Source organism: Dendrobates tinctorius, unplaced genomic scaffold, assembly GCF_039654945.1.
Source record: "Dendrobates tinctorius isolate UK_male_01 unplaced genomic scaffold, ASM3965494v1 ptg000209l, whole genome shotgun sequence".
Classification (NCBI taxonomy): domain Eukaryota; kingdom Metazoa; phylum Chordata; class Amphibia; order Anura; family Dendrobatidae; genus Dendrobates; species Dendrobates tinctorius.
This window is the reverse complement of record NW_027361876.1, coordinates 4815601-4828551: the sequence shown is the minus strand read 5'-3', so window position 1 is coordinate 4828551 and position 12951 is coordinate 4815601. Positions and strand designations below refer to the sequence as shown.

General features: G+C 42.7%; 1 protein-coding gene across 1 annotated transcript in view; it reads left to right on the top strand.

The window, feature by feature from the left end:
• The window catches only part of PLXNC1 (plexin C1), a 387127-nt gene that overhangs the window by 251934 nt on the left and 122242 nt on the right, over positions 1–12951 (top strand). Inside the window, exons 13-15 of the mRNA XM_073554254.1 lie at positions 2772–2972; positions 4167–4343; positions 12715–12817. Of these exons, the coding sequence (XP_073410355.1) occupies positions 2772–2972; positions 4167–4343; positions 12715–12817 (481 nt within the window). The remainder of the gene's footprint in view (positions 1–2771; positions 2973–4166; positions 4344–12714; positions 12818–12951) is intronic.

Genomic DNA, 12951 nt, shown 5'->3' with positions numbered 1-12951 from the left:
CTCAGAAGTGTGTTTGCCATGGGTACTCCCTCCTGCCCAGCCGGGTTCCAGCACCGTCAGCTGTTTCTCGGCAGAGCCTTTGGCCTAGGTGCCTCCTTCATGGTATCCAAGTTCCAGCAACATCTGCTGGTCCTTGGTAGTGCTTTGTAGCACAGGTACCTCCTGCTTAGAAACCGTGTTCCAGCACCGTCAGCTGGTCCACGGTTGTGCCATTGGCTCTTGTTCCTTTTGCTGCCCCTCTGGGTTCCAGCACCGTCAGCTGGTTCTTGGCAGTGTCTTTGGCAAGGGTACTCCCTCCTGCCCAGCCTGGTTACAGCACGCCTGCTGTTTCCGGGTAGTGTCAACGTCACTTTGCCACTGATACGTTGTCCTGTCGTGTTGCGGTCGGGTTAGCCGAGTCTATGGTGCCTGCAGTTTCAGTGCTTCCTATGTGGGCTGCGGGTTCTGGTAACAAAGGCTGGTTCCATAGTGCCAATAGGACAAGCACTCCCTGTAGGACTGTGGGTTTCGGTAACTGCGGTCGGCTCGCGGCCTTGCAACTTTGTTTTTCATGGGTACCTTCTGCTACCCATCCGGGTTCCAGCACCGTCAGCTGGTTCTCGGCAGTACCTTTGGCTGAGGTGCCTCCTTGTCAGTATCCGAGTTCAAGCAACGTCTGCTGGTCCTTGGTAGTGCTTTTTAGCACAGGTACCTCCTGCTTAGAAACCGTGTTCCAGCACCGTCAGCTGGTCCACGGTTTTGCCATTGGCTCTTGTTCCTTTTGCTGCCCCTCCGGGTTCCAGCACCGTCAGCTGGTTCTCGGCAGTGTCTTTGGCACGGGTACTCCCTCCTGCCCAGCTTGGTTCCAGCACGCCTGCTGTTTCCGGGTAGTGTCAACGTCACTTTGCCACCAATACGTTGTCCTGTCGTGTTGCGGTCGGGTTAGCCGAGTCTATGGTGCCTGCAGTTTCGGTGCTTTCTATGTGGGCTGCGGGTTCTGGTAATAAAGGCTGGTTACGTAGTGCCAATAGGACAAGCAACAAGCACCCCCTGTAGGACTGTGGGTTTCGGTAACTGCGGCCGGCTCACGGCCTTGCAACTTTGTTTTTTTCCTGGGTACCTTCTGCTACCCATCCGGGTTCCAGCACCGTTAGCTGGTTCTCGGCAGAGCCTTTGGCCTCGGTGCCTCCTTCTTGGTATCCGTGTTCCAGCAATGTCTGCTGGTCCTTGGTAGTGCTTTGTAGCACAGGTACCTCCTGCTTAGAAACCGTGTTACAGCACCGTCAGCTGGTCCATGGTTCTCCCATTGGCTCTTGTTTCTTCTGCTGCCCCACCGGGTTCCAGCACCGTCAGCTGGTCCTCGCTAGTGTCACTTGCTCTTGCAGCTTCTGCTACCCATCCGGGTTCCAGCACCGTCAGCTGGTTCTCGGCAGTGCCTTTGGCCTAGGTGCCTCCTTCTTGGTATCCGAGTTCCAGCAACGTCTGCTGGTCCTTGGTAGTGCTTTGGAGCACAGGTACCTCCTGCTTAGTAACCGTGTTCCAGCAACGTCAGCTGGTCCACGGTTGTGCCATTGGCTCTTGTTCATTCTGCTGCCCCTCCGGGTTCCAGTACAGTCAGCTGGTTCTCGGCAGTTCCTCATCCTTCTTGTACCTTCTGCTACTTTTCCAAGTTCAAGCTTGTGGAAATGGTTTTTGATTCTCACTCTGGATCTCCCTGACAATGACCCTGAAGACGACGACCCTGAAGACCACACAGAAGAATACCTAAAAGATGACCCTGAAGAAGATGACCAAGAGGACAAAGAACAGGAAGACAACCACCAAGATGCAGAACAACAAGAGACAGAAGACCAAGAAGCATAAAAACCAAAAGCAGAAGAACATGAAGCATAAGACTAAAAATCAGAGCAAATATTATCTAATTTATAAGCAGAAGAAGACTAAGCAGTGTATGGGAGTGAGTCCGTTCCTCCTCGTGGTGCCCCTGGAAAAGGCCTGCTGCTGCATGCCAAACTGAAGGCGGACAAATCCTGTTGCAAATCTTTTGTGACAGGCTGACCAGAAGGTGTAATCTTCAAACTTTTATAGATAACCACTACAGGAATGCCTGACACAAATAAGAATATGATGAATAAGAATAGGAAGAAGATGAAGAAGTAGAATATGAAGAAGAATAAAAGAAGAAGAATAAAAGAAGAAGAAGAAGATACTGCTGCTGCTGCTGAAGATGATGGAGAAAGTGTGGGAGAAGTAAAAAAGAAGGTGAAGAGCATGGAAGTAGTGAAACATACACATCTGACAAAAAATTAAAGACTTTAACATAGTCAATATCTTTGTAACTACGAATGTCTTTAAAAAAAAAAAAAGTCCTGCTATTCCATTTGATTGGGCTAAACCTCTATGGCTTTAATGTCTCCTACACCTCCCACAATACATTCTACATTATTATTAGTTGTTTTTCTCCATGTAGAATTAACCAACAGGGAAAGAAAGGGTTTTTTTTAATTCCGATATTTCTGTTCCATTGACTTGAATGGGACTTCCGGGATCGGAATCGGCGATACCCGATACTTTTTTTAGATCGGCCGATCCATTCCGATACGATATTTTTCAGTATCGGGTGGTATCGCTCAACACTAGTCTTGATGAATTGCGACTGGTGTGCTCAGTGCAACATGAAAAATTTGGTGAAAGGTCCTGTTTAAAAGATGTATGATGCTTATAGATTTCTTTTTTTTTTTTATCAGTTAGCTATTACCACATACCAAGCCATGTTTTTTTGTGTTTTCCAGGCAAAAAAGTGCTTAGGAAATTCAACACACTGTCATTTTCAAGCTCCAAAACTAGGTGAAAAACCACAGACTTACAAAATAGACTTAAGGATTCAAGCCAGTACTACAGATTGTGGAGAATTAATTTATAAGACGGACCCTATTTTCAACACATTTTATCTACTAAATTATAACAATAACGAAATTGAACTCCTAATAGAGGTATGTGTCACGACATATTTTTATTTTATTGTGATAACATGTCATGTCTAATTCAGCAATGAAAGACAACGGGAAAAAAACAACTATGGTGTATTTGTATAAATAGGGCAATAACTCATCTTCTCTTGCCAGAATGGATGAAATATGTCTAGTTTAAAGATGAGTGAATCGCTTCACACAAGCCCGGACCACGGTCCAGTTCAATGCTCTCTGCACAAGGACAGAAGCCGTGCAAATTTCCTTACCCTCTGGGTTTCCAGGCTTGGCTTACTTTTATTTTATCAGGACTGGCATAATATGTCTTGTGTGCCACACAGATGACTTCAATCCATGCCTGTCAAATCAAATGCCTGGGAATGTGGAAACTCAGGAAATTCGCACAGCGATCCGCTCATCTCTACTTTACTTGGTATTTTATTGAACCGTCATTTTACACCTTATGGTGACTACTAGTGACTTAAATGGAAAGTACTATAGGAAATAAAACATTATAATAAACACCCTAAATGTTTTATATTTGTTTATTTTACTTGCTCCTGCTTATTACCGATGTTACCCTTGGTGGGATTTCAACCTAGAGCTGCAACACTGCAAAGTAACAGTGCTGGCACAGCCTGCTTCGGTACTCATTAAAGAGGCTGTCCACTACTTTTTCAATCTTGACCTATCCTTAGCATAGGTCATCAATGTCTGATCGGCCTTGGTCCTACACCCAGCACCCCAAGTGAATCAGCTGTTCTCGGTGTTGGACGAAACTTCTCTATCTTTTCATAGTGGCAGCATCAAGGTACAACACATCTGCCTCCTGTTGATTTGAATAGGTGGCGAATGTGTAGTACCCTGGAGATTATCAGGAGATGGAGCAGCTCTGCAATCAAGAAGTTCCCACAGCCAATACTGACAACAGCTGATCGGAGGGGTGCCATGTGTCAGACCCCTATCGATAAGACATTGATGAACTATCCTAGCGATTGGTCATCAGTGAAAAAGATGTGGACAACCTCTTTAAGGGCAATACTCCTATTCAGTCCTGCACCATATATCACATGGAATGGTAGAACAACCAATAGTCAAGAATATGCACTTGAGTGAATAGAGTACACTTTGACTGTTAACAGTAAATGACTCTTTTTTGCTAATCTTAGCATACTATATTGGACAAAACACTATAATTCGAATATAATTCATCCCCAGAAAAAAGAGGATGACCTGGGAATTCAGGCACATGAAATTGGCATTCAAATCCATTACAAGGATGTGGAACTAAGCTGTGAAGTATGGAATATTACAGTAGTAAAGCAGAATTCTATACAATGCAAAGCAAGAAATGTTTTTAAAGGGGAAATTAATGCTCAAAAAATGTTGATTGAGGTGAGTTATTATGATCGCATCTTTGGGAATGATGTATTATAATATTTAGGAGTATAGTGTACGGCTGTAGGCTTATTCTGCTGAGCAGACAGAAGATAATTCTTTGTTGAAAGGGGTTTTCCCACAAGCAAAGTGCATTTAATCAATAGATCTTGGAATATTCAGTTCCATAACTGAATGTCTTGTTCTGGTATAAGGTTATTAATTTGCCCCTACAATGTTTATTTGCTGTGTCCTACCTTGCTGAGCTGCTCCAGTTCATGGTCAGCACATACCACTGCTCCTGGTCAGGAGAGGAATAATAAATCACTTGTGATAAGTAAGTATACAGAAGAAACAGCAGGGGCCCACAGATGCTGTTTTCTGAGGTAACACATTTCTATACCCATTTTGTTCACAGGAGTTTTTCTGCAGCCCATCATAAATCAAGTCATTGCCATTCCAGATCAGCAGCAGCTGGAGCTCTCATGTCACTAACTTGATTTATGATGAGGTAGGAGGGCTGGAGACATGGCAGAAACACTCACTCCTGTGATGAAGCCATTACACAGTACATGGCAGGGGCATATATAAGATTATCTCAGCATACGAAAAGTTATTTTTAACGCATCCATTTGGAAAACTTATTATTTCAAGATCTGTTGATTAAAATGTACTTTGTGCATGGGAAAACCCTTTTAACTGTTATTGTTTGTTGTGTTCCTCTCTAGTCTGCATTGTATGGCAACCCACTATTTGTGCTCAGTTCCTTCTTGTAACCCTCCATGGCATGATGTTGCAGATGTTTGCTATAAGTCCCAAGTGATAGATTTTTTTTCTCAACAATGCTAATCATTCTGCTAAAAGTGGAAATTCTGCAACAAATACAATGTTTTTAAATATCTAAAGTCAGAAGACTAAAGACATTATTATTTTTTATTACCTTTAATGTGTGAAAAGCGAGCCAAGTTACATGCAGTAGAGAGTTTCAGGCAGCTGACGGCAGTTTCATGTCACTCCAACACTTTCTCTACTCTGTACGTTTCTTTAGCTTGTTCAAGAGACTGGAGAAAGCTGTGGAGTGACGCAAAATGGCCATTTCATGTCTTTTACACATCCTTCTACTCTCAGCTGCAGGTAAGGCCGTGTTCATATTGGCACATAAAAAAATGTGATTTTAATCCAGAAAACTCCTACAATTTTTCTATGTTAAAGAATTGCAAATTATCTATAAAAATTGGATGTTAGACTTTTGCTCCATATGATGTCCGACTTTGTTTGTGAAGACTTGAATAAGGGAATCTCATCAAAAGAAACTAGTGTTTGCTGCAATTTTTTCATGTGCTGATTCGGTCCATGAAAAAAAATTGCTCATCTGCACTTCTTCATTGAGCAACATTGCTCGCTGTGTTTTTTCATGGACAGAACTTGGACCAAAACTACTGTCGTATAAACTTGGCCTCAACGTGGCTCGCTTTTAAGGAGTTTAAGTTAATAAAGAAGGCACTGGTGAGTGCCGTCATTATTCTTCTAAGGTCAGGGTCACACTTGCAACTGCAATGCGAGAAACTCGAGCGCGTTTCATGCCTCAATACCCGGCACTGCTGCCGGCACTCGGGACTGGAGTGTGCGACTGCATGTATTTCTATGCAGCTAAACGCTCTGGTCCCGAGTGCCGGGTACTGAGGCGAGAGACTCACGTGAGTTTCTCGCATTTAAGTTGCAAGTGTGACACCGGCCTAACTTTGGATATTTGATATACACTTAGGTCCATATATATTTGGACAGAGACAACATTTTTCTAATTTTGGTTCTAGACATTACCACAATGAATTTTAAACAAAACAATTCCGATGCAGTTGAAGTTCAGACTTTCAGCTTTCATTTGAGGGTATCCACATTAAAATTGGATGAAGGGTTTAGGAGTTTCAGCTCCTTAACATGTGCCATCCTGTTTTTAAAGGGACCAAAAGTAATTGGACAATCGACTCCAAGGCTATTTCATGGACAGGTGTGGGCAATCCCTTTGTTATGTCATTCTCAATTAAGCAGATAAAAGGCCTGGAGTTGATGTGAGGTGTGGTGCTTGCATTTGGAAGGTTTTGATGTGAAGGAAACAAGCGGTCAAAGGAGCTCTCCATGCAGGTGAAACAAGCCATCCTTAAGCTGCAAAAACAGAAAAAATCCATCCGAGAAATTGCTACAACATTAGTAGTGGCAAAATCTACAGTTTGGTACATCCTGAGAAAGAAAGAAAGAAAGCAAGCACTGGTGAACTCATCAATGCAAAAAGACCTGGCGCCCATGGAAGACAACAGTGGTGGATGATCGCAGAATAATCTCCATGGTGAAGAGAAACCCCTTCACAACAGCCAACCAAGTGAACAACACTCTCCAGGAGGTAGGCGTATCAATATCCAAATCTACCATAAAGAGAAGACTGCATGAAAGTAAATTCAGAGGATTCACTGCGCGGTGCAAGGCACTCATAAGCATCAAGAATAAAAAGGCTAGACTGGACTTTGCTAAAAAAAACAACATCTAAAAAAGCCAGCACAGTTCTGGAAGAACATTCTTTGGACAGATGAAACCAAGATCAACCTCTACCAGAATGATTGTGTGAGAAAAGTATGGCGAAGGCGTGGTACAGCTCATGATCCAAAGCATACCACTTCATCTGTAAAACATGGTGGAGGCAGTGTGATGGCTTGGACATGCACGGCTGCCAGTGGCACTGGGTCACTAGTGTTTATTGATGATTTGACACAGGACAGAAGCAGCCAAATGAATTATGAGGTATTCAGAGCCATACTGTGTGCTCAGATCCAGCCAAATGCAGCCAAACTGATTGGTTGTCGTTTCATACTACAGATGGACAATGACCCAAAACATAAAGCCAAAGCTACCCAGGAGTTTATTAAAGCAAAGAAGTGGAATATTCTTGAATGGCCAAGTCAGTCACCTGATCTCAACCCAATTGAGCATGCATTTCACTTGTTAAAGACTAAACTTCAGACAGAAAGGCCCATAAACAAACAGCAACTGAAAACCACCGCAGTGAAGGCCTGGCAGAGCATCAAAAAGGAGGAAACACAGTGTCTGGTGATGTCCAGGAGTTCAAGACTTCAGGCAGTCATTGCCAACAAAGGGTTTTCAACCAAGCACTAGAAATGAACATTTTATTTACAATTATTTATTCTGTCCAATTACTTTTGGTCCCTTTAAAAACAGGGTGGCACATGTTAAGGAACTGAAACTCCTAAACCCTTCATCCAATTTTAATGTGGATACCCTCAAATGAAAGCTGAAAGTCTGAACTTCAACTGCATCTGAATTGTTTTGTTTAAAATTCATTGTGGTAATGTCTAGAACCAAAATTAGAAAAATGTTGTCTCTGTCCAAATATATATGGACCTAACTGTATTTGTTGTTGCCAGCAGAACACCACCACCTGAATCTGTTGAGGGATAGAACCGATCTTTGCATCAATGGAAGAAAACATATTTTTTCCTACAAAAGCCAAGTTGAAAAATGTTTTAGAATCTCCTCATAATTTGTAATTTGTCTGGTACACCTGAAATTAAATATATAAAATCCCAGGTTTTATATACTGATAGTTATAAATAGATGTCGTCCAGGTGTAATACATTTTCTTTAATGACAGACTTTTTTATTAGTGATGTTTCTTGTACTTCTTGACATAATATACTCTGTCTATATCAGGGGTGCACATCCTTTTTAGTTGAAGGGCCACATTGTCAAACTGAACCAATCTGGGGTCCACAGTAAAAATAAAAGGAGTATTACCTCTTGGGACATTTATGGTAAATCGAAAGTATATTTCAGAAATGTCTGATAGGTACAAATTCTATTTACAGGACTCTTACCTCCACCAATCTGCACTCTAAGGTCTGAGTCACACCAGCGTATAGCATCTGATGTGAGACCATCAGATGCGATATGCTAATGACCCTCTGCTCCTGTTCTGCAGCCAGCGGGAGCAGAGTGTCATGCTACTGTGCTCTGATCCTCTCGCCTACAAGATTCAGAGCGGATGTGCGGAGTTGACGGAGAAATTAATTTCTCCATCTCTTCTGTTGCCAGCATCTGCGGGAACTGCACTACACTCAGATGACATCCAAGTGCAGTGCGATGTTTCACACGCACCCATAGATTTGTATGGGTCCGAATTGGCTTGATTTTTTAACATTAAAATTGCAATCCAATTTTTTATCAGATTGCACTTGTTTGATTTCATCTCAAGTGTAAGCGAGCCCTGAGGCTGTGTGCCCATGATGAGGTTATGGTGAGCTTCTGACGCTATTTATTTTCACTGCAAGAAAAACGCTGTGCTTCTGGTTCCAGCAAAGGGTTGGAATTTATGGAGATCTCTTGTCCTCTCAACTTTTTGTCACACATCTTACACTGACTTTCTGCACGTTTCAAATCTTCAACATGTCAATTTGTCTCTCTCAGTACTATGTGCTGATTTTCACCATAGAACTACATAAGATGTGGAAAATCTGAAGCGATGGCCGTGGGACCACCACAATGCAGGGGGACTATGGTACGCAAGATGAGGTGCAAGCAACAAAGGGTTAATTTATTTACAGGCAAGGAATGCAGTGTTAGGAAAGTGTAAACAGGGGTATGCAATGACATAAAACAATTTTACAAAAGTGATATTCTCTAGCTAGGCACGGCGCACCAACTATTACAGATCAGTGTATTTTGCAAAAGGCAAAATACAATAAAGCACAGTATGCTGCTACTCTAACTCTAGCCTGACTGGCTACTCCAGCTGCATGGCTACCGTACTCTGTCTATTGCAGCCTATCATAAGCCCTAAACACGTGCGCACAGGGGTTAACACTCAGGTAAAGTTGGTGTCTCAGTTCCTTCCTGGGGGCTCCCTGCAGTTCTTTGCAAGATGATGCGACGTCCTCCCTGGCAGCTCTGTGCAACGTGGTCTTGTCCTTGTGTGAAGATCCCAAGCCTGTTCCTTTCTTGTCTTTTCTTTGTGGCTTCTGGCAGCAAGGCAGGAAAGCCACCTTTTAATCCCCAGAATAGTTTACAAAGTCACAGTCTCAGGCTAAACATTCTTTTTCCTCACAGCTCAGGCAGGTCCCTCTGCTTCCTGCAGAAATCTTCTCTTCTCCTCACAGAAAAGCAGCCGCTCCCCTCTGTAGTCAGGCAGATGAAAGCAAAACAGCCTTTACAGCAGGGAAGTGCAGAATGTCCCACTGATCTAACCAAGGGGGTGCTGTCTCATAAAGGGGCAGCTTGTCTCTACTGTCCATAGCAATGCCACCCCCTTATCCACAGGTAAAAAATACATACAATCTGCACATGACTGTATTAATAAAGTTTTGTCAAACCAAATAGTAAGAAGTGTCGTGAAGAACAAAGTATGGTAGCTTTATTGAAAGAATAACATACCAAAGAGACAAAAAGCCCAGTATCATAAAGGAGATAAAAATACATGTAAAAAAGCAACTGAATAATGAAATTTAAAAAGCACAAGTAGCCTAACTTATCTAATAGGTGCAGGAATGGTGCAGAGAATCTGCAATACCAAAAGCTCACCAAATACTCATGGTGGGAATATGGCCTCATGGTACACAGAGGTTATGGCAGGAATTTTGACATTGATTCTGCTCTTAAATCCACATCAAAAACTGTGTCAAACACTCTGTGAATAAATTTCTGACTGATTTGAATGAGAGAAACTCCTTTAGTGCACACAGTGCTGCTTTTTCTCTTTATTTTGAAAATTTCCCAGTAAAACTAATAGAAAGCTTATTCAAAGAGTACTTGAAGCATTTCTATATATGAATTTGCAGTAAAATCTACATTTATATAATAAAAAACTGTAAATAGACCTTAAAGAGAAATAGGTCATGCGTATACATGGTTCTTTATTGTCACGGACGTGGTTTGTGGAACCACTGTGCCACGGAATGTGGAGAGCCTGGAGGGGCGTGACTAAGCGATCACCTGACTGTTCACTAGAGCCTCTGATGGTGAGGTTAGACTTGGCTCCCGATGAACGCCAGGTGCCACTCCAGGACAGACCAACGGACGTGCAGCTGCTGAACCCAGAGGACAGACTAGAGGGAATAGCTGGCAGAGCTCGTATTAGAATGCAGCAGAGTTTACATCAGAGTGCAGCAGAGTTCACACCAGAGTGCAGCAGACAGAGTCTGTATCAGAGTGCAGCAGACAGAGTCTGTATCAGAGTGCAGCAGACAGAGTCTGTATCAGAGTGCAGCAGACAGAGTCTGTATCAGTGTGCAGCAGGCAGGATCTGCACCAGAGTGCAGCAGGCCGAATTTGCACCCCAATTCAGCAGGCAGGATTTGCTTGGAGTGCAGCAGGCATGATTTGCACCAGAGTGCACTAGGCAGGATTTTCCCCAGAGTGCAGCAGGCAGGACTGGTATGCAACCTGACACAACTTAGACTGCAAAACAAGAAGGTTGCTCAGGCACCTCCCCAGTGGAGAGGAAGCAATATATACATAATGCCTCTCAACCATTGGCTAGGGAGGAAATGGCAAGTGCACGCGCTAGCCCATTAAGAGGGCGGGAGCGTGCGCGTGCCTTAAGGACAAAGTTGGAAGCCCAGCTGGATGAGCTGCTGGGAGCATGTGAAGCATGAGGAAGAGAGGAACCGACCGCAGCACGGATAAGTGAACTGACACGCCGGAGACCCTGTCTGTCAGAGCAGGGATCCGGCGTGGTGCTAACACTTTACAATAGATAATAGATGTTTTTCTTACTGCCTAATGTTTAAGATCACCAATAAGCTACAAAGGAGTATGCCACAGACACTTATCACCACCTGTCTATTTCACCTACTCCTTTCCAGAGTGTCAAACATGTTAAGAGACCACATTATCCTGTTGTATTAAGCATTCAGAGGTGTCCGTACCGGGCAACATTAATGCTTGTCAGTTCCTGTTCCTTAGCTGCCGGCCACTACTCTTCTGTGTGTAGCTGTCCACACATAGTTAGCATTTTTCTATCCACATGGTTGAGGGCCACACAGAATGGCATTGGTGGCTAAAGGTTGTGCACCGCTGGTCTATACTTTCCAAAATGCATTTAAAGAGCATGTATCAAGATTAAAAGTTACCCCCTACACATAGGACAAGGGAGTACTTCCCAAATGCTGTGGGTCCAACCGCTGGAACCGCTATAAGAATGAATGCGAGGTTGAGCATGTAAACCTCCCTTTCATTAATTCTGACAGTAATAGGAGTGCCAGTGGCAATAACAGCAACAATAAATGGAAGGGAGATTTACAAACTTTACCTCTGTTCTATTCAGAAAGGACTTTGCTGAGCCCCATTCTCAGGATCGGTGGGGTTTCTGGGTCCAACCTCCAGTTATTGGGAAGTTATCTTCTATCCCATGGATAAGGGGTAACTACTAATCTTGGTAGATATCCTTTAAAGGGAATCTGTCAGAAGAGCTTTGATATTTAGTCTGAAAGCAGCATAATATAGGGAATGTGAGCTTGATTGCAGGGATGTTTCACATATCAGGCTGCATGTTCTAGATTTAATACAATCATTGTTTTATCAGCAGGAGATTATCGATGCAAGACTAGGTCTCACATGCACAGCAGTCAGACTTATCTCTGTAGCCATGCCCCAAATTATTGATTAGCAACTTGCTGACAATGTACACTGTACACAGAAAGCCAATCAGGGGTGTGAGCAGGGTTATATGTAGATCAGCATTGTGATCACTACCACATCTACAGCAGAGAAACAGGGATCCTATTAATACTTCACTAATCAGTCCAATAAGTGGATACATTGCTAGAATCAGGCTCTCTGCCCCTACATGATGCCACTCTGTGTACTACCTGCTTACATTCTCTTTAAGTATAAGAAACAATACAGCCACAGCCAAGTGTGAATTTGCATTCCTGAAAATGAGTATTATACCTTTTCCTTTACTCTGTACCTTTGTGCTTGATATCTGTCAGTTTTTACTGCCTTTGTAACTTACTGAACGTGTCTATTATTGTATCATAAGGAATATTGTGTCATGAATGTTTATAGAACTACTGGGAGAGCCAATTTAATGTTCCTACATTTACTAACTGATGCTTAGAAACTGTTCAAGGTTCTGCTTTTTTCAGAAATGACACAATGCTTGCAAGATTGTTTCTGCTCTTATAGCTTAGCCCCATTCAGTTTAATAAAATTGAGCTGCAATACCAGAAACAGCCTATGGAGAGGAGAGGCCCACTTTCTGAAAATAATCAGTGCTACTTTTTTCCATCCTTGACTAACCTTTTAACATAAATATTTTAACAAATCATTGCTGTCTGTTTATCCATGTAAAATGACTCATTTATCTATTTTTTTGCCAATTAAGATTAATTTAGGCAATTTTAACGTGGAGTTAAAACCGAAAAAGCAAAGCCCTGAACTGTACTTTTTTATCCTCCTTGTTCCACTTCTGTTAATTGTAGTTATTGGTAAGTAATCCGTTGCTTCTCTTTGATGTGTAACTTTACTGCAGTTTTATTGTTCTTGTCATATACAATTCAGTGAACGTTGTAACTAAAGATGAGTGGATCAATTTGTGGAACTTCATTCCAGCATTCAGGTC